This window comes from Sebastes umbrosus, chromosome 9, assembly GCF_015220745.1.
Source record: "Sebastes umbrosus isolate fSebUmb1 chromosome 9, fSebUmb1.pri, whole genome shotgun sequence".
NCBI lineage: Eukaryota > Metazoa > Chordata > Actinopteri > Perciformes > Sebastidae > Sebastes > Sebastes umbrosus.
This window is the reverse complement of record NC_051277.1, coordinates 9,362,374-9,386,743: the sequence shown is the minus strand read 5'-3', so window position 1 is coordinate 9,386,743 and position 24,370 is coordinate 9,362,374. Positions and strand designations below refer to the sequence as shown.

Genomic DNA, 24,370 nt, shown 5'->3' with positions numbered 1-24,370 from the left:
TTCAAGTTTGCACCATGCTGTGCCAAGATTGCGCTTACATCTTTGGTCACTAGAGCTACATAAATTAGTTGGCCACACCCTAAAGGTAATGCAAGACATTAGAGGCCAAGTACTGTGAGCTGTTCAATAACATTACTCTACATATTCGTTTATAGAAACTAGACATTTTCCTCACATGTATTTAGGACTGTCAATAGGGGTGGGTGATATGGATATGGATATGGACGCTTATTGAGGGTTTAACAATTCATCCACAGCTCAAATACTCAACAGTTCTTTTGATGAGCAACAGGATTGCATCAACTAACCCCATGAGCCGGCATAGCATCCAAAATGGCCACTCACACTGCCCTAATGAATGTTACCACAATGTAAAATGGGAAATCAATGTTCATATTGATTGTCTAGCTGTGCATTAGAAGCAATTTCATTTTTGTGTGACCTTGCTGTCAGATCCAAAAAGCGCTTACTCATTTGTTTGTTTGTTTTATTGTAAGATGGGAAAATGTTGGTTTGAAAGTACCCGTTTTTTCCAATAACATCCAATGAACTGCAGCTTACTAGGTCAAGAATCATGCTGACCACCACATGAACTTGTCAATTAATGATTCATCAGGATGCCTCCTAGCAACTCAGCACCAGCAGCCATCTTTGGGATCTCAGGCCAGACATTTCATTATGTTGTTTGTCTGGCGTTTCGCATTGTTTGTCGTCATTCCACAGAGTTAAGAGCAGTATCCATGGTTGCACATGACAGTGTTATTACCATGATAGACCAGCGCATATCTATCAACAGTTATCCAGACAGCAGTTTGTCAGGGTTTAATGGGCTCTAGAGCAAAATACAGCTATTTATTATGAAATCTAACTCAGTGTACAACAACGGACAAGTTGGAATGGACCTCCTCCTCCATCCTGTAGAAATGTTTTGCTGCTCATAATGGTCGATCAGAACCATGAAGTATAAATGTTGTGTACTAAAGCAGAAACCAGTGAGAGGAAACAACACTAACTACTTGAGCCTTTAACTTCATTCATTGCACTGACGGAGTCAAACGGTGCAGGAGTGATTTGTTGCTAAGGGACAACGTTTTATCCAGAAGCAGCCGAGTCTGCCTTGAACTTCATCTTCATTAGAGCCATGAACAGGCTTTTTAATGAGATAATTTGACAAATTCAACGACAACTGCAGCGTGACACAAAGAGGGAGGAAGCAGCTATTGAAATGTTAAATGTTGCCATGGTTACCTACCTGTCCCTAGGATTCATTTAGTAAATTGAGAACAAGTGTCAAGGACAGAAGTTTTCACATCCAAAAACCTGCACTTATTCAAATGTATAAATATTCTGTTGTAAAGCAGTCAGTAAATCAGTGGTTGGAAAAAGGGGGAAATACTACACAATAGATGCTCCGTATTATGCTAATATTTAGACCTGCAAGGTTTAGTTGATTAATTTATTAGTTGAATAACTATTTTGATAATCGTTCAACCATTTCAGCTATTTTTCAAGCAAAAATTCAAAATATTCTCAACTGAGAGGATTTGCTGCTTTTCTTTGTCGTATGCGACAGTAAAATGAATATCTTTGGTTTTTGGACTGTTGGATCGGAAAAAAACAAATTGAAGACATTGCCGTGGTTTCTGAGAAATTGAGAATGGCAGGTTAATATTTTATAGACTAAGCGGTTAATCGCTTAATCAAGGAAATCAATAATGAAAATAATCGTTAGTTGTAGCCCTACTAATATTGAATACTAGACAAATGTGACAAATGTGACATGTGAAATCTAGACAAATCCAGGTATAAATACATCTAAAATTAAGGTAAACTGTAGCTTGTAGAACTGTAGCTCATTCACAGTTAAAAGTAGAACCTTTTTTTTGTTAAATAAAATTAAAAGCCCTGCATTATTTGCTTAAGGAAACTTAAACCATCTCAATACTGGTATTATTAAGGATTAAATCCTTGGAACAATTGGACCAAGAATTGGACCTGTGCTGTGTTTTAGGGGTCTTAAGAGAATGGAATTCATAATTCATTGTTTTATTCTTGTTAAGCCTCACAGCCCTTCCTGATATTCGGCCATGGGAAAGCTATTCATCGGATGGACCTCGACGGGAAGAACCAGAGAAGGCTTGTGGCCGGGGTGGGAAGCTCCATCCTGCTCGACTTTCATTTTAGAGAGGAGAGAGTTTACTGGGCTGACAAACACACCGGGGTGATCTACAAAGCATCAGTGAGAGGAGCACACAGACAGGTGATTATGTAACTACTCTGAAGTTGTAGAGAACTAAGCTGGCGTGAAAAGATTCCAGTCCATTTTGTCATCCAACGCATCAGTATAGCAGATAAGGAAAAAACGATTCTGTCGGATTCTGGATCCTTCCCTTAAAAGAAATTACAAAAACTCAAATCTTAAGTTTATTTTTCTTAAGATTCAACAATTATACATTGGTCTGGGGTTTAATTCAGAAAATTTGAATTTGAATGTTTGTTTTCCAGAAACTGTACTCATCAGACAAACATATCTCGGGCCTTGCAGTGGATTGGATTTGGAACCGTGTCTATTGGACAAGTGGAGAAAAGGGAAAAATCAAGACAATGGATATAAATGGGAAAAATGAAAGGACTCTTTTAAGACACTTGACCCAACCAAGTTCTATAAACGTTGACCCCACAAACAGGTAATCCATTCTGTATTATACTTTTATGTTTCTATTAAGGGAGCTCCTCACACGGTTCAGATTCTTGGCTTGTTATTTATGTGTTACTATAAATGTCTCATCTCCCTCCATCAAGCCTCGCTGCCACAGAGGTGCAAAATGACTTTCGCATACCGCCAATCTTGGCCGCATACTGCCCGCCATTTTAATACATTTCAGTTGAGTAGATTGAGAAGTGGATATGCAAAAGTGAATAATGGCAGTGGAGGATTTATATTAACATTTTTCGGAATATTTCTCCATGATAGTAACATGCCAAGAGCATGTTTTAAATTACTTTTTTACTTATTTTGTCATATATGTCTGTGGGGTGTCTTACAATTTATTAAATATTACTATAATATGACTTTGAGGCAAAAAGATTATGAAGCTACTGATTTGGGGGCATTCCTGTTAGTATTCATATGAGGGTGAGAGAGAGGTGAAACGCACACGAGTGTTGGAGAAAGTACAGGTGTGAAGGAAGATAGCCACAATGCAAAAAATTATTTAATACTTTACAAACGTTTGACATTAAGAATTAACATATTCATAAGAGAAAATGCCCAAACAGGGACATTAGTAGAAGCAGCTAACTTAACTGGCACTATACTGTAACTGAGAAACACACAGAGCGACCAAATAACTAGAAAAAAAGGAGAGATTTGTGAAGGCCCTTTCTCAGTTCAAGCCTAATATTTTGCAGGTTTCTTTTTTGGCTGTCTGGTGGGATGACTCCAAGTATCCAGCGGTCTGATTTGACAGGACGGATGAAAACGACACTTATTAAGATAGCAGAACAACTGGAAGCACTGTCGATAGACCGAGAAGACAAAAGACTGTTCTGGGTTCAGTTCGGTCTAGAAGGAGAAAGTGCCATTGCCTCTTGTGATTACAACGGGAACGTCCTGCACATCATGGATCAGCCCCTTTGGTGAGCATATCGTTGAACACCGATTACTTATCTATCATTTTATTTTTGTTTGCAAACTGGGATAAAACACTTTTGTTTTTGTCTCCTTTGCTCAGGTCTCAGTCACTGGGGATATCAGTTTTTCTGGAGCACTTGTACTACACTGATGCTGCATCTCGGGTTATAAAACAAGTAAACAAGCACACTGGTGGAGAGCCACTTGATGTTAACATCAAACAAATGGCGAAACCCCCAGTTGATATCAAGGTGGTGCATCCCCTCAACCAGCCAATGGCAGACTCCCAATCATCATTTCCAGGTTACAGCATTTAAATTGCTCTGTAGCATCTCTCCATTTTATCACTTGCAGTTACATTTATTTTTAGATATGTCTTAAATGACAATGCTTTAGTGATGTATTACCGTAAACCCTTTCAAACAGGTTGCGACGAACAGAGTGGAAACTGCGTGGATGTGTGTTCCAGTCTAGCCGAGCAAGGCACGTGCCAGTGCAGTGAAGGCTTTGCTCTCAGTAAGCAAGGCACTTACTGTGAAGGTTGGTATCTATGCCACTAAATCAATGAATTACAAAATGAATCCAAGAAAATATCTTTTGTCCAGTTAGTTTAGAAACAAGCCACATCATTGATTGCTTATTACCAAATGAGTCTCGCTATTTGCACTCTATTGTCCGCCATAAACATATACTCCTCCTGTGGCCACACACAGTATAAATACATTAAATTAACAGCATTACAAAAATAACATGAAATGGTTATATCACTGTATTTGTGTGTGTGTGTGCCATAGATGTGAATGAATGTGCCCACTGGAACCACGGCTGCTCTCTTGGTTGTGAAAATATCCCAGGCTCCTATTTCTGTACCTGCCCTAAAGGATACGCCCTCCTACCGGACAGGAAGACATGTGGAGGTATAGTGGAAAAATTTTTTACAGAGTTGTCCATTTTCCAAATGTCTGTGTTTCCAAATCATTCTGGTGCTAGCCGTGCAGAATCCGTATTGATCTAAATAAAAAAGAGATAAAAAAAGAAAATGTAGGTTTTATTCAAAGAGTGGCAACACTTGCGCTTTGTTTTGGTCAGCATAATGAAAGCAGCTCTGCTTTCAGATTAGTTCCTCTTCTTTTTGTGGTACTATGAAAGGTGGCATTTGTCCCCCAGACACTACTTTGACCCTACGGAGCCAATAAAAAGGCTGGGTCATATGCTAGACATGCTAGACCAGACATATGGGAGCTGCCAATTGTGTGTTAAGTTACTTGGGTCAAAGTACTGACACTTTGTCACTAAAGGTCGAGTTGTGCTGAGACTGAGGGGCTGTGTAAGGTAGATGGAAGCAAGGTTATCATATTGAAGACAATAACAATTTCTTTTTAGAATTAGACCAATATATCCGTTTGCTAGATGACAGACATGTTCTGGTAAAAATGGTCAAAAGTGCTATACTAAAACGTGTTGTTTAGAGACATTTTGATTGTTTTACTAATCCATTCTAAGGTATTCCAATATGGCTTTTCTGTCTCAGTCTGTGTTTGGTCATTCCTGCCATAATGCAGGTCTGTTGTCTGCCAGCAAACAATAGATTATTTTAATGAACAGATACCTCAGACAATCTAATGCTTAGGCACAAACGTATGCATTGCAGTCATGAGGGAATGTATAGAACACATTTATTTAGTTAAGTAAACTGATAAAACCAATTTATGTCATCATGGGTTTGGTGACATTATTTTTTATGTTTATCATTTATAATTTTTTTTTTTTTTTGCCGTCTAGTTTAACCCCGATACCGTAGTGTCACTGTCTACACAGTGATTAACTTTAAAACATACTAAAACACACTATGGACACATCCTAATCTCTTCTCTTCTAATCTCCCAGCTATGAGGCCGAGAGAAAGGGGAGGGTTCACATACACAATGAGATTAGATGACGAGGTGACATTTGCAATAGGGAACATATCTGGTCAGCAGCTTTGTCTGTCTAAGCTGTTTAGCAGACAACCTTTGCCAAGGTCCAGAAGAAAACAAACATGCAGCCAAGTGGCAGGCTAGACAATCGAGCAGACAACGGAAATTACACGGAAGAGTATATAACCGGGCTGTTTGTGCCTGTTATTTTTGATTCAACAAAACAAAACTGAAAAAATTAATAAAAATAATTTTAAAAACAGCATTTTTTTTTCCAATAATTGTGTCTGGTTATGAAGTTAATGTTGAGAGTAGAACAATATATGTTCTTGCTGTATTTCAGTTTTTTATCATTTCTATATACAGTTCTTCCTGTATATTTGCTCATTAAATATTCAAGTACAGTATCTAGTCGGTGTCATGACATATTTTTTTATTTTATCAACAACGTACTATAAGAAATGAGCAAAAAACTGGAAAACTAGAATAAAAATTTAAGTTTAAGAAGTTACCAGTCAGAGGCACAGCAACACATACTGTAACTATTTCACATCAGATTCATACCTGTATGGCCAGCCTCTGTATATCTGCCTGGCCATCACAGGTACAGGAGAGGACATACCACACTCCTGTGAGCTAACATCACATCACCCTCACTGTGTAGGCTTTGACTGCATTCTTATCACACTTTCACCTGTTTTTGATAGAGTTAGGGCTGACTTCATAAAGGGATTGCACTAAGAAGCTTGTTGTCCATCTGGCTGTTAGATTATACTACCTGCTGAGCACCCAAATAACCCAGAAAATGCCTGAACATGTAACATCTCTTTGATCTTGTTAATATGGCCCTTAATTAACAGTTGTACAATAGCACATTCTTTAACTTCCTATAATATTTCATCTGTTTTTATAAATTCAACTCACTTAGCCTTAACTCCATGTAATAGACCCGAAATAAGTACGTAAACTAAGTACAATACAAACGGAAACAACGTAACATAAGTACAGAAAACATGCCACCCACCTGCCATAAGCAGTCTTACTCACTTTTTATTTTACATCCTTATCTCTGAGCGTAGCATATTCACGCGGATGCATTTACATTGCAGTCAGTAAAGACTACATGGCGTACAAGTGACATGCCTATAAAGCAAGAACGGCGTTCTTATTACATGCTTTTACCTTGCTGATTATTGTGTCATTTACACGCCTTTTCGTGCGACCGGGCTGTTAATTCACCAGATCATTGTTACAATTGAAAATACCAGTGGTTCAAAATATTTATTTTCTTTCCACAATCAGAGATCATACCATGTGAAGGCAATGTCACCAAGTGCGGCCATGGATGCCTGATAACAGAAGAGGGTGCTGTCTGTGTGTGTCCAGAGGGGTCTGTACTACAGGAGGATGGACAAGCCTGTACTGGTATGGACTACGTCACTGTTTGTCTTAACAGTAATGAGATATATGAAGCAGGATTACATCAATATTGTGTGGGGGCCTCTATGTGTTGCAGGCTGCTCGTCTGCAGACAGAGGAGGTTGCAGTCAGCTCTGTACTCCCGTCACCCCTACTAGGTGGCAGTGTGGTTGTCTGCCTGGCTACCAGCTCCACCAAGATGGAAAGCGCTGCATTGCCTCTGGTGAGTCATACTATGGCAACGCAGTCAGCTGAGGCGGATAAGCCCACGCAGATAAACACCCTCTTGTCAATCTAATCTCACGGTGTATTTTACTGTTTATCTTCACAAACACGTTCTGTAATTTAAACAAACAGGTAAAAAATAACAAGGTAAAATGCAAATTATGAGTTTAGTAGTGGATTCTACTACAGCACATCTGATCATGAAATAATGTATTTGTATTCTTCAGGACCACCACCTTATCTACTAGTTGCCAATCTAGTGGATGTACGACAAATTAATCCTGACGGCACAGGGGATAAAACCCTTGTGGAGGAGCCCAGAGGAGCAATCATAGCTTTGGACTATGACCCTGTCCAGAACCATGTAAGATGAAAACTCTTTATATCTTTCATTGTTGTTTTGTTTCATATTCTTTCAATAGAAGCAACAGTATAGTAACTCCTATACCACCCTAAGGTGTCATGAGTCGTCTAGAGTGACAGGATTTAGAAAGACCAGATTCAGGTTTTGGTGTAGACATCCAGGGACATCTAGTGGACAGACACTGTAATTTGAATGTTTTATGAAAAACAATATTCTGTACTTTATAGTTGCAATACAGAACATATTGAATGTTTTACTGCTCATCTATTTTATATACTGAATGCATTTCTTTATGTAATTTTGTGTGAATTTTTGAAGATGTACTTTGCTAGTACAAGCCAGAAGACAATTGAGCGGGTTGATTTGAACAGTGGGTCGAGAGACGTTCTCGTCTCAGAAGGTTTGGACTCTCCAGAAGGACTGGCGATTGACTGGATCCACCGCAGGATGTACTGGACAGATAAAAGGTCTGTGGTGTTTGCAGAAAGTAAATGTTGAGGATTATTTATGAACAGATTGTTTCATTAAGTGCCGGAGTTTCTAACTTGACTATTTCTTTATGGGACATTTGCTTTTCAGTGTTTTTGTGTGGGACAATACTTTATCTAGCTTTTGATACTTAGATCATATTCAAATTTGTAAATTTCAAACAAATCCAGGGGGACATTTACCTGACATTTTAAGAGTTGATTTTTGGAGGGTTTTTTTTATGGTATATTAAAGTAACGTTACTTTGCTAAATATTATCAGAATTTATATGTTTTTTGTTGTCTATTTCACATTTCTGTATACTTTTGTCCTCCAGCCAATCAACTGTTGACTGCAGTTCCTTGGCTGGACTGAACAGAGAAACCATTGTAAGCAAAGGGCTGGAAAAACCGAGAGGAATCGCAGTTCATCCTTTGGCAAAGTGAGTGTGGCTGTATGCGTATGATAGTTTCAGAAATTAAAACTACAAACTGCACCTCTTCTTAATCTGACATCAATAAACAGCAGTGCATATTGCACGTGACACCTGGAGGGTCTGTGGGATTAATACATCTTCTAAGCCTAATTTCCAATGCTCTTTTTACTTTTTGAGGAAGTTGTTCTGGACTGATATCGGGGCCCAGCCTGTCGTGGAAAGTGCCTCTCTGGAAGGGAAAGACAGAGCAGTCATTGCTAGCACCAACCTCGTGTCACCGAGCGGCCTGACCATCGACTTCACGGAGGATCGTCTGTTCTGGTGCGACCAGAGGAGGGGCCTGGTGGAGACTGCTGCTCTGGATGGTTCGGATCGACGGGTCCTGACAGAGAACCAAGTAGGTGAGGCTTGTGTGACACATACACACACATATACAAGTGCACTGTATTGACAAAAAGTTGGAATATTGTAATTCTAGGCAGATTTACTTGCCATTCTGCACAAAGTAAAACAATACCAAGTACAGCTGAGTCCGGTATATGCTGAACCAAGCCTGACAAACTGTAGCCAGATGGTTTGTTACACAGAACTGTCTGAGAAGCCAACATTGGAAACTGTTTGGAAAGGACAGGCACTCTCAAAAAATACTTGGCAGGTGATTGGATGAACTGTCAATCAAACTCAGACAGTCGGACTCGGGGGGAAAAAGAGCAAAAACATCTTTTCCATTGAGAAAAGCCTTCAGTGCCGTTCTTTGCTCTTCTATCAATGAAGAGGTACTCTCCAGTTCTGATATAACTGATGCTATTGCAGCATAACCTCTTCAGGAGCCACCATTGTTGTTTAGAACGAACAATTGCTTCTCCATGTCGTGTCTCACACCTAAGCCACACCGTAGCTGCCAGTAGCTCCTCAAAGGTGATCTTGCGATTCTCGTGTGATCTTGCGACATCGCCAGCTGCCATGCAAGGTCAGACAAAGTGCACCTTAGACTAAAGCAGAGCCGAGTCTGACAAAGTAAAGCTAAGCCTAGCAAACTGAGCTTAAAATGTCCCAAAGCAGCTATAGAGGGGGAAGAAATTTAAATATATGTACGCTCTTATTCATCCTCTTATTCAGTGATGTCCCTCATTTCTTTGAAACATCCTTCAAATAAGTTGAAATCTCTCTGTAACCAGTGTTCTTTCCTTTGTAGTAATCCCTAAGATAATTTTGAACACAAGATATACAAAAGTTCTCACCTTGAAACACTTGATGAACTCAAGTCTTTTTTCCCTCTATTCGGATTCCTCCAGGTCGACCTTTTGACCTCGCAGTATTTGAGGACAGGTTGTGGATATCTGATCGGGAGCACCAGCAGCTGAGGAGCGTACACAAGCGGACTGGGAGGAAACTGCAACGTATCCATGGCAACATGGTCCAACCAGCATCCATTGTGGTGGTTCATCCCCTTGCTAAACCAGGTACAGAAGAGACAACAGGGATTTATTTTAGAGAGCATTTGAGATAAATGCTCAGATTATGTGTAGACCAGTAACAAGTCATCCTAAAAATGAATGATTGGGCTTCAAATTGTCATTTTGCATCCTCATCTTCAGGAGCAGATGTTTGCCTTCACCTGAATGGAGGTTGTGCCCAGGTGTGTGAAAGCAAACTGGGATTTGCCCACTGCTCCTGTCGGTCACGCTACATACTGTCAGCTGATGGAAAAAGTTGCTCGCCTGCCGATGCTTCGAATGGAACAGCAGGTGATTTATTTGAAGCTATCTTACTTAAGGTGCACACACTTCTGTATAAGCTATTAAGTAAAATGGACTAATGATGAATGCTTATGTTTACTATATGAATTCATTGTGTAGAGTCTGGAGACAGTGAATCGACTGATTTAACGTCTCTCAAAAACAAAACCTTCAATGATGAGAGCACACCTGTGACAACATCTGGGCTGTCTGCTGATGAAGCCGAGGCTGATCTAGACTCTGATGAAGGCCGTGAGTCAACTCTCTTCACAGACAAGATGGTTTCAGGTAACAGTCTGACAGTGGTAATTATTGGTAGTTCTTCCAACTCAAGATCTTACTCTAACTAAATGTCATGATTCCATATGTCCCCTTCTCCGTCAGACCAGAATGAGTGTGACTCGCTTCGCTGTGATGTAAATGCACAGTGCGTGCTGAGCGCTGGCAGCCCAACCTGTCAATGTCTAGAAGGTTTTACAGGTGATGGACAGGTGTGTGTGGGTGAGTATTTCTGTTCCTGTACGCAGCATATCCTGAAGAAAGCTTATGGGATTACATTTGATACAGAGACACTTTTTATCTCACTTCCTCTAGCAGGGGTTTAAAATTGTACATTTTGGCATAGGTGACAGCACTGGGAATGGAGCAGCTACGAGTTTTAGATATAAAAAAAAACATTTCACAGAGGCAGAGCTGCTCTGGAAGCAAAGATAATCACAATATTTAATAACAGGACCTAAAGCCAAAATGCATGAAAGGAAAGGAAAAGGAAAATTTCACTTTCTTAATTCCTTAAAGCTAAAGGACGCTTTCACGAGCCAAAGTCCGTTTGGTTAGTCCGAATCAGAGTGAAATTGATACTTTTGGTTCGTTTTCTATTTAGTCTGGTTCAGTTTCACAGTGCACAAATTAAAGCAGACCAAATAAAAAAAATATTTGCTGAGGGGCGTGTACGAAAGAGCAAATGTATCTTTTTCGTCTTGAGAGCTGCCACTGCGAATTACAGACTTTGATATATTGCCGTTGAAGTGTTTTCACTTTGACTCGAGATTGATCGAATCTCTTCCCCTCTAGTTTACCTCGAATGACTTTACAAACGTTACTATTTTTGTGGACTTTATTTTGCATATTCTGTATGTTCTCTTCGGTCCAGATGTCAAGCAAACATTGGACTTCTGCAGAAGTCCAGGTCAGTCCTCTCCCACTCATGTTAACCTGTCGTTTACCTGTGTCCATCTCAACAAATGCCCGCACAGGTAGCCTGCGTTTTGGTTTGCTTGGAAATGGTCTAAGACCACCTCTCGCAAGCGGTATCGGTCCGGTTGTTTTGGTCCACACCAGAGTACGATTAACTACTCAGTAACTGCCCAAAGCAGGGTTTGATTAAAACGGACTAAACGTTGGCTTGTGAAAGCGCCCTAAGTGTTTATTATGTTTGTCTGTATGCAGCAGTCAAAGGTCATGTGTCAACTAATTTGAAAGATAAAACAATATTTTTTTACCAATGTGTCAGAGAAGTGCATAAAATTGTAATCCTGTGATACTTTGAATACTGTAAAATTGTAGATCTCTTCTCTTTTTGTTTTAGATATTGATGAGTGTAAACAGGGAACGCACAAATGTGACAAAAACGCAGAATGCCAAAATGCCATGGGAAAGTATCTCTGCAGGTGCCAGGCTGGATACCACGGCAACGGGAAGACGTGTCAAGGTGTGTCTCGATTAGAATAGTAGAAAAACTGTGTTCAACAGGAGAAGTGTATTTACTGTTGCTACTGATTATCAGGTGTACTATTTAAAGTGGTGAGAGAGAGCAGAGGCTTGTATCCACTATGACTCAACAAAACTAACACTTGTACATCTATCCTTACTGGGATGAAATATAATCCCTTTTATCATACATGGAAGACAGTGTTCATATGAGTCACCTCAAAGCAGGACTAGTATTCTCAAGACCAGACTATAATTAAAGAATATAATTAAAAGGTAAGAGTGCCATACTGTATATTATATGTCCAATTTAATTAAATTAATTCTCCAATCCTCTCCCAGATTTGGAGACCACGTCGCCATGGGTGACGACCAGTAGCCCTGCTGATGTCACCACCCGGCCCCACATCAGTAACTCAGTAGAAAGCTGCCCCTCCACCCACGAGTCCTACTGTCTGTACCAAGGTGTCTGCTTCTACTTTCCTGAAATGGAGTCCTACGCTTGCAAGTAAATAACCCCTCAGTATGAACCCTGATCTCCACGTTTAACAGTTTACTGACATACTGTGATCAGAGGACAGACAGAGGATTGACATCATTCGATCGTCTGTTTTGTAGTAGATGAGTTCAATTATAAGCAGCTCTTCATTCTTTTAAGAGAGCTGGTTGCACTTTAGATCTTAAGTGATCTCTGGAAAGTATTTATTTTCAAGCGTCACTCATATTAGGAAGACATTGTTAAAGTATGAGAATACCTCCAGCACCACACATTGCAGGCTTACTGCTGCCTTATCTTTTGTGTTCTTCACTACAGCGGACAACCAGTAGGTGTCACTACTGCCCCATGATTAAAGCCACTGCCTCATGACAAAGTGGCTATAGGGCAATAAGGGATACTGAATTTAATCTTTTAATATTTATACACATATGCAACATAAAACACCATCAACAAACAAAAAAAGTTACATATTTTAAGTCAGTGAGCAGCAACATTTTGTGATCTTGAATGATTAATAATAATGCCCAGCTCTAATGGAGGCTGCACAAGAGACATTTAAATCCATTTTATATTAATTTGCGTACATCATTCCAGCTAACTGTAGTTTTTTTCCTTGCAGTTTTCAACACTACTGCTCATTATGATATTCTTTACATACAGTTTGTAGCATATATCTTGATTTTCATTTTGTGGTTACTGAAATCTAAAGCCTCTAATAATAGCAGTCGGGCTCGAACAGAACCTTTGCTCATTATGTATTGAAAATAGATGTATTATTTTACATTTCAGGTTGATAATTTTGCGTCGTTTTATGTTAAATGCGTCATATGTATGTGACCCACTAAAATTTAACTTGTCTAAGTACACTCTTGCTCTATAATAGATTGTGATCATGAACTACATAATTACGGTAATTGCCGTTTGTCTTTTCTCCTGTTGCAGTTGTGTATCAGGCTACATGGGGGAGCGTTGTCAGTTCAGTGACCTGGAGTGGTGGGAGCTTCAGCAGGCGGAGGAGGAGAAGAGGAGGAACGTGGTCATCGCGGCCTGCATGGTGGCGCTCGTTTCACTGCTCTCCATCGCTGCCTGTGTCACCTACTGTTACGGGTGAGAGGGGGAGACAGAGGAGAAGTGGTAAATGAGGGTTGAGGCGTGCAAAACTGTAATGTAAAAATGAAGGAAAGAGAAAATGAAGAGAAGAAGTATGGAAAAGGGAAAGGGAAATGGAGGAAGGAAGGAGTGAAGAGGGTAAAAACAAGAGTCAAAAAAAGGAAGAAAGTAGGGACTGGAGAGAAATAACAAAATGTCAATGAAGGAATGAGGAAGGAGGCAGAATGAGAAAGAAAGGGGAAGAAAAGTATGCAAAAAAGAAAGGTCAAAATTAAAAGGAGGAAGTCAAAAATGAAAGAAGAAGACAGCAAAAAAAAAGCATAACAGGAACAATGGATGGAAGAAAGGAAGGAAAGAGGAAGATGACCCACAGAGGAAATGAGTGGAGAAAGGAGGGAAAACTAATCAAACAAGAATATGTTTCATTTAAATGGAAAAGGGACACAGGTGAAATATTGCCACTGCTAAAAAATTTCTGTAATGAGCCTTGAGGACTATTTTAACAGTTTGCATAAAACTCCATTTCCATATAGTAAATCCCCAAGTAGTTATCCCAAAAGATAGTATGATGCAAAACTAACCTAGTATCAACAGAGTGAGATAATAATGTCGCCAAAATAATTCCATATGGGTTTTATTAAAATGTTAAATGTGGGTGTCCTGTTATGAGATCCACCCAAAATGGTTAAAAAGAGAGTTCTGATATGTATATCCACATGCATTTCAATGGTATATGCATTGCAATAATGCTGTATAGTATAAGCAGTGTTGTGTTTAGTCTTCTGGACACTGGAAGCACAGACAGCCAGGGAGGAGCTGCTCCAGCGATGAATGAGCTGACAGCATTTAGAGGTGTCTATCAAGCCCAGGGTGGCATGAGCCGTGTAATGTAGGTTGTCTCAGCGTGACAGCAAGGGGGTCAGGGTGTAGATCACATGTGGAACGAATGGCAGCATGGAACCCTGGTTAGCTGAGCGAGGAGCATACGTAAACTACACCCTGCGACTACCCCTCCTCCCTTTTATTTCCACCTGAGCTGTCTCTAAGTAGCTGATTTGTTTTACGGTTGTTTCGCTGGCTTACGGACAAGGCTGTTGGCATTCTCCACTCTTTTGACTCACAAAGCACACACACCCCTCCCCTCCACCTACTACAGCCCAACGTTTGCAGTCTCGGCTCCCCTGTGGAAGTGGCACGCTTTCAATTACATGCTTGGTTTAGCTTGTTCTACAGCAATTACACATAAAAATAGGTCATTTCTCAGCTACAAAATGGAGCCGGTGAGGTATGACCCCAGAGGAAACGCTACATGGCCGCCAATAGCTCTGCCTCAAATTGCCTTCTGCACTTGACTGCAAGTGCACTTGCAGAGGAAACTGAACCACCAAACTCAAAAACTGTGCAACACACACAAGTATCATAACAGTACACAGTGATATGGAGTGAAAAACATAACTTGTTACCTAACGCTGTGTCTTTTTTAGGCTCAAACATGCAAACAAATAAACTAAAAGCGTAGATAGACACACAGCCCTTGATATCTTTAAGCCTAAATTTAACCCCTCTGGTCAACAAGTAGATTAGACATCATGTATACTGAAAGCGATTTAAACATCTGTGGTGTGTTGCAGATTCTGGTCACATTGAGAAGACAGACTTTTTTTTTTTCAATTATAAAATGTATGTGTTTTTGCACTATGTACAGTATGTGTGTGCAGGGCATTACATTGTTAACAGGTTATTCAAAGCACATGTCAATTTCATATTTCCTACCATGTTGAATTTGAATGTATAATTTCTCCGTGAGGTCACCACATCATGCAAATGCCACGTTGGTCTGTGAATATTTACATGTTATTTTATGTGTTGAGTGAGTTTGAGGACCCTTGTGATTTATTAATTAAATTGCAATACTGCATGTTTGCTTTTACTGTCTTCTACGCAGAACTAGAACATTCTTCCATAAACAGTCCTCAGTGGATGATGTGAGTGAGACCAGCGTGACAGATGAGAGCATGTCAGAGACCACCACTACCAGTGTGCCCCGGGTAAGACCACCATCAACAAGCTCTGTCATAAATACATCTTAAAGTAAAGGAAGTCATCCAGAGAACCAGAGATTAATGTGAATAAAATTGCAAAAACATACTAGTAGTAACAGTACAAAGCTCCATTAAAATCTGAACAAATTTGGGTAAGTTAAATCCAACTAAACTAAGGCTGTCAATCGATTAAGATATTTTATCGCAAATTAATCGCACATGTTTTATCTGTTCAAAATGTACCTTAAAGGGAGATTTGTCAAGTGTTTAATACTCTTGTGAAAATGGGAGTGGGCAAATGTGCTTGCTTTATGCAAATGTATGTATATATTTATCATTGGAAATCAATTAACAACACAAAACAATGACAAATATTGTCCAGAAACCCTCAGAGCATTTAGCACAAACAAATATGCTCAAATCATAACATGGCAGACTCAAGCCCAACAGGCAAAAACTGATGTTCTCGCCAAAATTTAGCACAAGTTTGGAGCATTATTTAACCTCCTTTGCGATGAGCTAGTATAACAGTTTTCTAGTTTCTTAATGCGTGAAAGAAATTAGTGGCGTTAAAACTAATTTGCGTTAACACGTTATTATCGTGTTAACTTTGACAGCCCTAAACTAAACTTATAAATTCTATATTGTGTAGACTTAAACTTGGTTGTTTGAAGAAACCATAACGACATAACAAATGGCAGGAGCTATAGTTATAAAAAGTGTTTATAAAAACTCCAACGTTTCAATGTATTTCTGTACGAACCTGCAGTTCTACATGGTGGCAGAAAATGGTGTGGAAGGAATGGTCATCCCGGCCATGGGCTGTCCCAGGAGAGCGGTCTGTCCGTCCTGCTCTTCAGAAACAGGTACCTGAAACTGACAGTAGGAAGAAAAAAGGAATAAGGTCAATACTGTCTAAGTAACTAAAACAAATCTGCAACTACACTGTGATATTTTGTTTGCAATTTAATTTCTAAATTAGGATTTTTTTTGCCAGGTGACAACCCTGTGTCTGAAGAGTCGGGATCATTTTCCCAACACAACAGAGGCTATGAGTGTTCCATGGTGTCAGCCGTTGCCATGGAGACCACGCAACCCACTGTCCACGACTCAAGTCCGTCACTGTCAAGATCATATACTTGTACGTCTTTCAAGCCACCACTGCTCTCCCAGACTCCCAGCCCAGAGTCCCCTGCCTCCTAGTTTACCAGAGAGACCAACACAGCTGTACAGAGAAACACACACACACATACATATATGGTAGCATCTGGTTGATGTGCAAACTGCAAATTATGAGTTTCATTCCTAAATGAAATACCTCACAAATAGCTTGCTACTCTCACCTGTAGATTTCTATATTAGACGCACAATTTATTAATGCCACGCCAGTTCATGAAAGCTATCGTAAACACAACAAGTATCTGGTAGCATTACCCAGAATAAATAAATTGGTGCGCAGAAAATGATGTATATTACAAGATGTAGTGACAACAATTCGTTCGACACAGAAAAAAAACTGGCTAGTTAGCATGACAAAGCAAAAAGCTTCATGTGCAAAGTGTAAAACTGCACCAAAAGTGATGCAAGGTAAAAGGAAACTATAGTCAACGCATTAAGACTGGTAAGTTACCTGAAGCGTAGTGCAAAAAACGAACAGACCCATTTTCCTATATAAAGTATTTGGAATGAAACTCTTCCCTATTAACATTTACCTAAATAGCATATATGTAAAATGCATATGAACAGGATGGCTTTCTTACAAAGTTCCAAAGTAGATCTAAACTATGTTATCATATTACCAAGTGTTGTAAAAGTTAAAGAAGGCAAAAATATGGAAAACAAATCACATACGCGAATAAAGACAATAAAACCTGGTCATCATTTTGACGTGAAAAACCACTTTCACTTGCTTGCTTTTGAAAATAAAGAATAAGTACTGCTTGTCAAGTTATCATGAGTCATCTAAGAAAAACAGCTTGATTTCTGTTTCTCTAGCATAAATACTAGGACCTTAATTCACATTTTAGTTCCAAGTCAAGTCAATGCAAACCTCAAAGGCACAACTTCACCTAATGTGTTTTGCATGTTTCAAGAATTTGCTTTGCTCAGAATGGGGTTGTCTGCCAAAATAGTTGTACTCCAAAGGGTGTTTTGAATATTTTGTATGTATTTTTTCAACTACCACTGAATATTTGACAATGGAAAGGATCACAATCCTCATATCAAATGGTGTAAATGCAGTTTGTGCACAAAAGCAAACTATGTTTCTGGCATGACCATTGTTATGTCCGTTATGTTTCATCTGCTGAATAAACTTTGAATTACCATTGCAACGTTTTCTCCCCCCAATTATCAAATATCTGAACACCCTTCTCAAATTGCTTGGATTAAGCTGGTGCAGGAGAGTATAAGAACAGAATAACTGCTTGCTTGTGTTATAAAGGGATGCATTTTGTTTTGTTGTTTAGAAATCACTTTTATGTTTTCCCCCATTTGTTCTTTATTTCATGGAATAGTTGTATGTGAGAGTTTTTCTTTTAAGGGTATTGTATGGTAAACTCCACGAGGGGCTTTGTTGGGCTCGATTTACAGTATATGCTATATTACCTTCAAATTCAGTTGCTATCTGAGTGAAACAATTTGTTGCTCATCTTGGCAATCAGCTCAAATAAACAAAATGTGATGTAAACCATATAAAAACAGCAAATGCAGCTGCCTGATAATATTTAGCCAAACATGACAGGTAGCACGTCAACACAACTCAGCTAACACAGCTCACCTGTGATATTATATCGTTAGCCAATTGAATATTTATTTTTATTAAAAAGACCTTTGTTTACTTGTGCCAGAGCTCCATTTATATCTATGCTTTTAGGAATAAGGTGAGGGTACACTGAGCTGGATTGCTGATTAACTGATGATTGACTGAATTGGATAGCTTGGTTTGGAAAGGGAAGGTATCTTGTTATTGATTTCTATCTAATTTCTTGGCAGTACGAGTTTGGGAATATTTATTTGGAAAACACAACCCCTTCTAGAGTTTTCATTCACACTGTATTCATTTCTCTGATTATGTATTTTTTTCCGCCCTTATGTGCTATAACTGGAATTACAGAATTGCAAGATGAGGCTTGCTTTTATTTCCATCAATAAAACTATATTCACAACAACAATGTGCTTTGTTAATAACTGCAACACATTTGGTATCAACCTGAGTTTAGTGGACCCATACTACACTTTTCTAATGACATTATTTTCTTATAATTGAAAGATTATTTTGGCCATTCATAGCCGGTCTCTGTCTCGTTACACCCCATCACACTCTTCTTCAAAAGCTCTTGCCCTTGCTCCATTGATGATGCGTTTCTATCCTCCACCAAATCTAACGCTCTAGTGATGTTGGTACCAATGCTGCAACCCTCCACCATCTGTCTATTTCTATTTCTATCTCTTGACTGCGACACTCCGTCTCAAGGTTGACTGGGAATTGTTAATAGAAGGACCCACAGCCTCTTTGTTTCGAGGCAATGGCAGAAAACAAAGCACTTTAACTCAAAAACCATCAGGGGCCACATCGATATTGATTTTCCTGGCAAGACACACTTATCTATATATTGGCCTCCATTAGGGCTAACAGATAGGTTAGGGCACCACTCTAAACAGCAGCAGTTCAGCCTTCAAGTAAAGATGAAATTGGGCCCAGTGTCAATTTATCTTGTATTACTCCTCAATTGGGGCAACAGGGGGCAATAGAGTCACAGACACTGTAAGTAACGGGGGCCTCAAGGGGCCGCGGTTTTGTATCGTTTGTGTAGGTGACATTGTTTTAAATATTAGGAATATACACTCAGTTGCCAATTTATTAGGTACTAATAAGGCAAATGAATGCAGTCTAATACAATAGTCCTGGATTTATATCATACAGAAGGGTGTTTGTCGTTCAGCCCAACCTCACCGATACAAATGGGGTAGACAAAATAATAGAAATACCTCTGTATTATGCGATAGAAACTACATCCTCAAAAAAAATGATAATCAAAACCTCTCTCAAACAGTTTCAGCAAAAACTGAACATAATGAAGGTAGGATTTATTGGAGGACTGTGGTACCCAACTGCACTAGTTTTAGCTTGGTATTCTATTGATTTAGTCCTCTCACTACCTGACAATCTACTAATACTAAACTGGGAAAAAAAAGCTCGGAAACTTGTGTTTGATCGATTATTTCTCTGTTGTTTCAATGCTAATTGGCATTGTATTTTACATCGTTGGAAAGTCTGTTTATTTACCTTCATAATGATCCGCTACTGAGGCTCCTGACGGTGTATTAAATTAATAAAGTGTAAAATAGCCAATATGACTTGTTTGTTCCTTGTTAGAGAGTTCAATCATCCAATCCACCAAACAACTCAAAACAAGAGTCAAAACCAACAGGAGAAAACACTGTTTACCATTGGCAGAGCATTTTGGCAAATTTTTCTTGGGCGCTACCCACATAATCAGCTGTGCTGCTCATCCCACAAACGCATGATCCTTACAAGTTGGACATCATTGTGAAGGTAAATAAACAGGCTTTCCAACAATGTAAAATACAATGCCAATTAGCATTGGAACAACAGAGAAATAATCCACCAAACACAAGTTTCCGAACTTTTATTTCCCAGTTTATTTACTTGCTAGTAGTAAGTAAAAGTAGCAATACCACAGTGTAATAATATCCGTTTACAAGTAAAAGTCCTGAATTCAAAATCTAAAAAGGAAAAGTCAAATTAGCTATGTTTGAGTTGAAAGTATGGAAACAACTGTAGTTTTATAATCATCATCTTCACACAATGTTCTTCTCAGGTCATTTGCTGTAGATATGTAGGAGCTCTAAGTTTGAGTTCTGGCTTCAGATGTTGAATACTTGTTGTAATAAAAGGGGTGGTGTGAGGGATTGAATGTGCCAATGGATTAACACAGAGACAGAAAGAACGGAAAGTTACCCAAAGTTAATTTAATGCATGTTGAAATGCTAAAAGGAATAGGAGAAGAGTGTTTTTAACAGCACAACAAACATACAAGTAACTACAGTAGTTTCATTCCTTCTCTATTAGCTAATTTTGTATGTTTCTGCCAGATGGGGCAAGCTTTGCTTTCTCGCTCACGCCTCCATTCCAGCCTGGAGGACAGCTGATGAGGGCTAAAGAGGGAATTAGCTACCCACTCAAAGGCTTTGCTCTGATCCTTCAGGTCAGTGTTTGGTCCCTCCAGCTCTTGAGCAGGACAGAGTAACACTAGTTTGCGAGGATTTGGGCAGATTTAAAATCAAAAGGGGAGGGGGCCTAATGCATGTATAGGACATAAGACACATGAGCCAGAATCTATGGGTGCACCACAGAGGAGGGAAAGTCCCAAACCTGGAATGGACCTTGGTTGTTTTGTCTCCTGAGGGGCAGCTGGAGGGCACATTTTGAGTTTTAAAGCCTGAAATATACTTCCCCTTAATTGACAGCCAATACAAATTTGATGTACATCAATGAATATTATACTACAAAACCTAAAACTGCTTATGGATAATATCTACTAGTACTCTCATGTTTAAAGTTGGCTATTCTCATGCAAACTCTAACAAGTCTCCACAGTAAAGTCACAGCAATATCCGATGCTAAAGATCTCAGTTTTTTGAGTGGGTTAGAGGTGCTTTTAGGCAGGGTAATCCACTTGGTCTTGTTTACATTGCTCAGGTAAAATAGTAGATATATTGGTTAGGACCGCATGATTTTGAAAAATATCTAATTGCAATTATTTTGACTGATATTGTAAAATTGTGATATGATTTGCAATATTAGAGGGAATGATCATTTTACATCATTATTCTGATTTTCGCTGAAAAACATTAAAATGATTATAGCGTGATTTTTGCAGGGATCTGTACCAAATAAAGATGTTTTCTTAAGCCTGTAGAATATGATGTGTAGGCCAGGACGTCTCTGCAGCACCACATTATTGCAATTTTAATAAATACTGCGATTTGAAAATTGCAGTAGGCCATATTGCGATTTTGATCATATTTTGATTAATTGTGCAGCCCTAATACTGGTTATAAATAAATAAATGAATGACTAAAGAGACACTACAGAATCAGATTTTTGGTCTTTGGACCTGGAGAGAATTCCATCGTATTGTAAAAGAGTAGCAGACCTAATTAACAGAAACCAACATGTTAGACATGGCTGATAAATAAAGTTGCTCTTGCTGTTTACATAGCCACTTTTACAGACAAGTCTTACATTTCACTAATGCTCAGATCAAATGAAAACTGGGAGAATATATTTGCCATGCCCATTTTCTTCCAGCAGATGGCGAAAGTGTACAAGGAAAACCACTTAAAGTCAACTTTGAGAAACTGTGATCTGTATATTATCAGCAGTAGCAATTTATTCCATTTGAATTGATACAAAAATGATTGCTTAGTCAGTAAGTTGCAGGTAAAAACCTCTTATGAGTAATTCTTCATATTATAAAATTGTCATGTAAAAGACAGGCGCCTGCTGTGGCCTTTTATATGCAAGCAGATCACATCTGACAGGAGTGAACTTGTTGCATGTAGACTAATAGAACATAACTGTTTTATTCGTCTACAGATCAGTCATTTTGCAGTTTGATCAACTCAGTTAAGATGGTACAGTAAAGTAATGCAGGTATTGGCTGTGCTGCAGATGTATAGCAGCTGTCCATATTGGATGGGATTGCCTGGGCTTTAACCCTTTTGGGGCATAGATCAGATCTTATTATGGCAATCTCTTACACATACAATATCTACGTCATTTCATAACCCTTTCAGGGAGTCAGACCCATAAACCGAGAACACTTTCTTCTAGTCCACAGAAACTCACCACGTCCCCACTGAATAGGCTACTGCGCAATCTGAATAAGACGATTGACACTGAACAGAATGTAAAGCATCCAGCTGTTATATCCAGTAAACCCTGAATGACAACTTTCACTATAATAAAATAAGACGGGAGGTCTGTTAACAGCAGCTAATAAATCAACACCATGTTCAACAGTGTCAAAACAGACAGGGGTGTTTGCCAATAATATGCCTGTGTTTTTCATTTTGGAACAATTACCACCACCCTTAATATAAATATATGATGGCAACCAGAAAAAATGTTTGATTATATTTTAAAATCCTCTATCTTTAGTTGAGACAACAACCTACAGCTCTTAATAATAATATATTTCTTTCCATCAGGGGAATTTAGTGGGAGAGAAGTGTGTTTGGATTTAGTAACACATAGTCATTTAATTTTTCTATTTGTGGCCAACAGTATGTGACAACAAATCGTTGGAATAAGCTCAGCAGTATATGATTTAAATGACAGCAATTCATTTAAAAGGGGAAATGATTCAAACAAAACACATCTGTGAATGCAAATCACTGCCAGGTTATTTGACAGGGCAGACAGACTTCAACACCTGCTAATCACAACAATGCTATTATTATATAAGACTGTTCATGAATCACACAACATGACATACTACATACCTGTATGACATACTATAGAGTTGCTTATGCACCTGCAACACACTCAAACACCTGTTTTACATGAACATACAATACATTTTGAGCTGTCATAGGTAGCAGGAACAGCACAGGTGTAACTGTACAAAACAAAACATGGCCAGTACTCCCTCAGATATTTTGGTGTACAAATATGGAACTCCAAAAATACATGTTATCAAGAAAAGCTCGTTATCCTTAGAACATTTTAAAAAGAAATTATCATCACATTTAATTCATGATGTCTAATTATCTTTTTATATGTTTAGATATATTTTCTATGTTTTTTTGTATGTATTACATTGTTTTTATTGGATTGTTTTCCACTGTTTGGTTAGTTTTTTTCTGCACTTTTTGTGTACTTCTTGTTGTTGTTTAACTTTTGTTGTATTTTTAAAATTATTTTAATTTAGATCTTTCTTCCTTTTTTGTTATTGTTTTTTTTGACACATTCATTGACTGGATGTTGTGCAATTTTATATATGTGCAAATAAATAAATAAAAACACTGATATCATTAATAAGCTTCCAGAGCTTCTTGCTATTGTGACATTGAGCAGTCATCAGTGTCATTAGACATGTGCTTTTCCTGCTAAAGGACTAATTAAAATGTGTGTCTTGAAAATGGTCCATTGATGCTGTTTGTTTACAACTACAGTATGCTTCATAACATATTTAAAACACCTCGCAGATCGTTTGACAAAACTTACCGCAGTTTTTGAAGACACTTTCAGATTCATTGAAGACTTCTTTATCAAGCCAAGCAAAAATATCCGGTCTGCTGCACGATAAATAAGAGGTTTTAGCTCATTTACAAGTTGTTAGTCTTTCAGAACGGAATAGAAACGGTAGCCGTTAATGACGTCACCGGTCACTTCCGGCTACCATATTTACTTTTTTTTTTTTTTTTTTTGCTCAAATAAACTAAACAGTCTGCTAAACACGTTGGACTGGCCTAAACTAACTATTCGTGGATGTATACTAAAAAATAAATTATATTGCTAACATAATACAAAGTGGGAGTTAATTTGAGTAAAAGTTTCACTCCAGTGAGTCTCTTCCAGATTCCAGCAAGAATGATTTAAGGTGTGCTTATGCATATAATAACAAAAAAAAAAAAGTATTTTTAGATGATCAAGGTACGAAAATAACCAACATAAGAGAGCAGAGATTCTTATTCCTTTTTTATTTTTTTTTGCTAAAATAAACTAAACAGTCTGCTAAACACGTTGGGCTGGGCTAAACTAACCATTCATGCATG

General features: G+C 38.6%; 1 protein-coding gene across 1 annotated transcript; it reads left to right on the top strand.

Moving 5' to 3' along the window:
• Positions 1 to 2,075: 2,075 nt before the first annotated feature.
• egf (epidermal growth factor) lies at positions 2,076 to 18,722 on the top strand. The gene is made up of 22 exons (XM_037779320.1): positions 2,076 to 2,260; positions 2,506 to 2,687; positions 3,412 to 3,639; positions 3,735 to 3,937; positions 4,061 to 4,174; positions 4,429 to 4,551; positions 6,853 to 6,975; positions 7,067 to 7,192; positions 7,422 to 7,558; positions 7,877 to 8,025; positions 8,364 to 8,468; positions 8,640 to 8,863; positions 9,758 to 9,925; positions 10,061 to 10,210; positions 10,322 to 10,489; positions 10,586 to 10,702; positions 11,790 to 11,912; positions 12,254 to 12,419; positions 13,353 to 13,517; positions 15,466 to 15,568; positions 16,332 to 16,428; positions 16,560 to 18,722. The coding sequence occupies exons 1-22, from the start codon at positions 2,108 to 2,110 to the stop codon at positions 16,763 to 16,765; spliced, it is 3,330 nt and encodes a 1,109-aa protein (XP_037635248.1). The 5' UTR covers positions 2,076 to 2,107; the 3' UTR covers positions 16,766 to 18,722.
• The last annotated feature ends 5,648 nt before the right edge of the window (positions 18,723 to 24,370 follow it).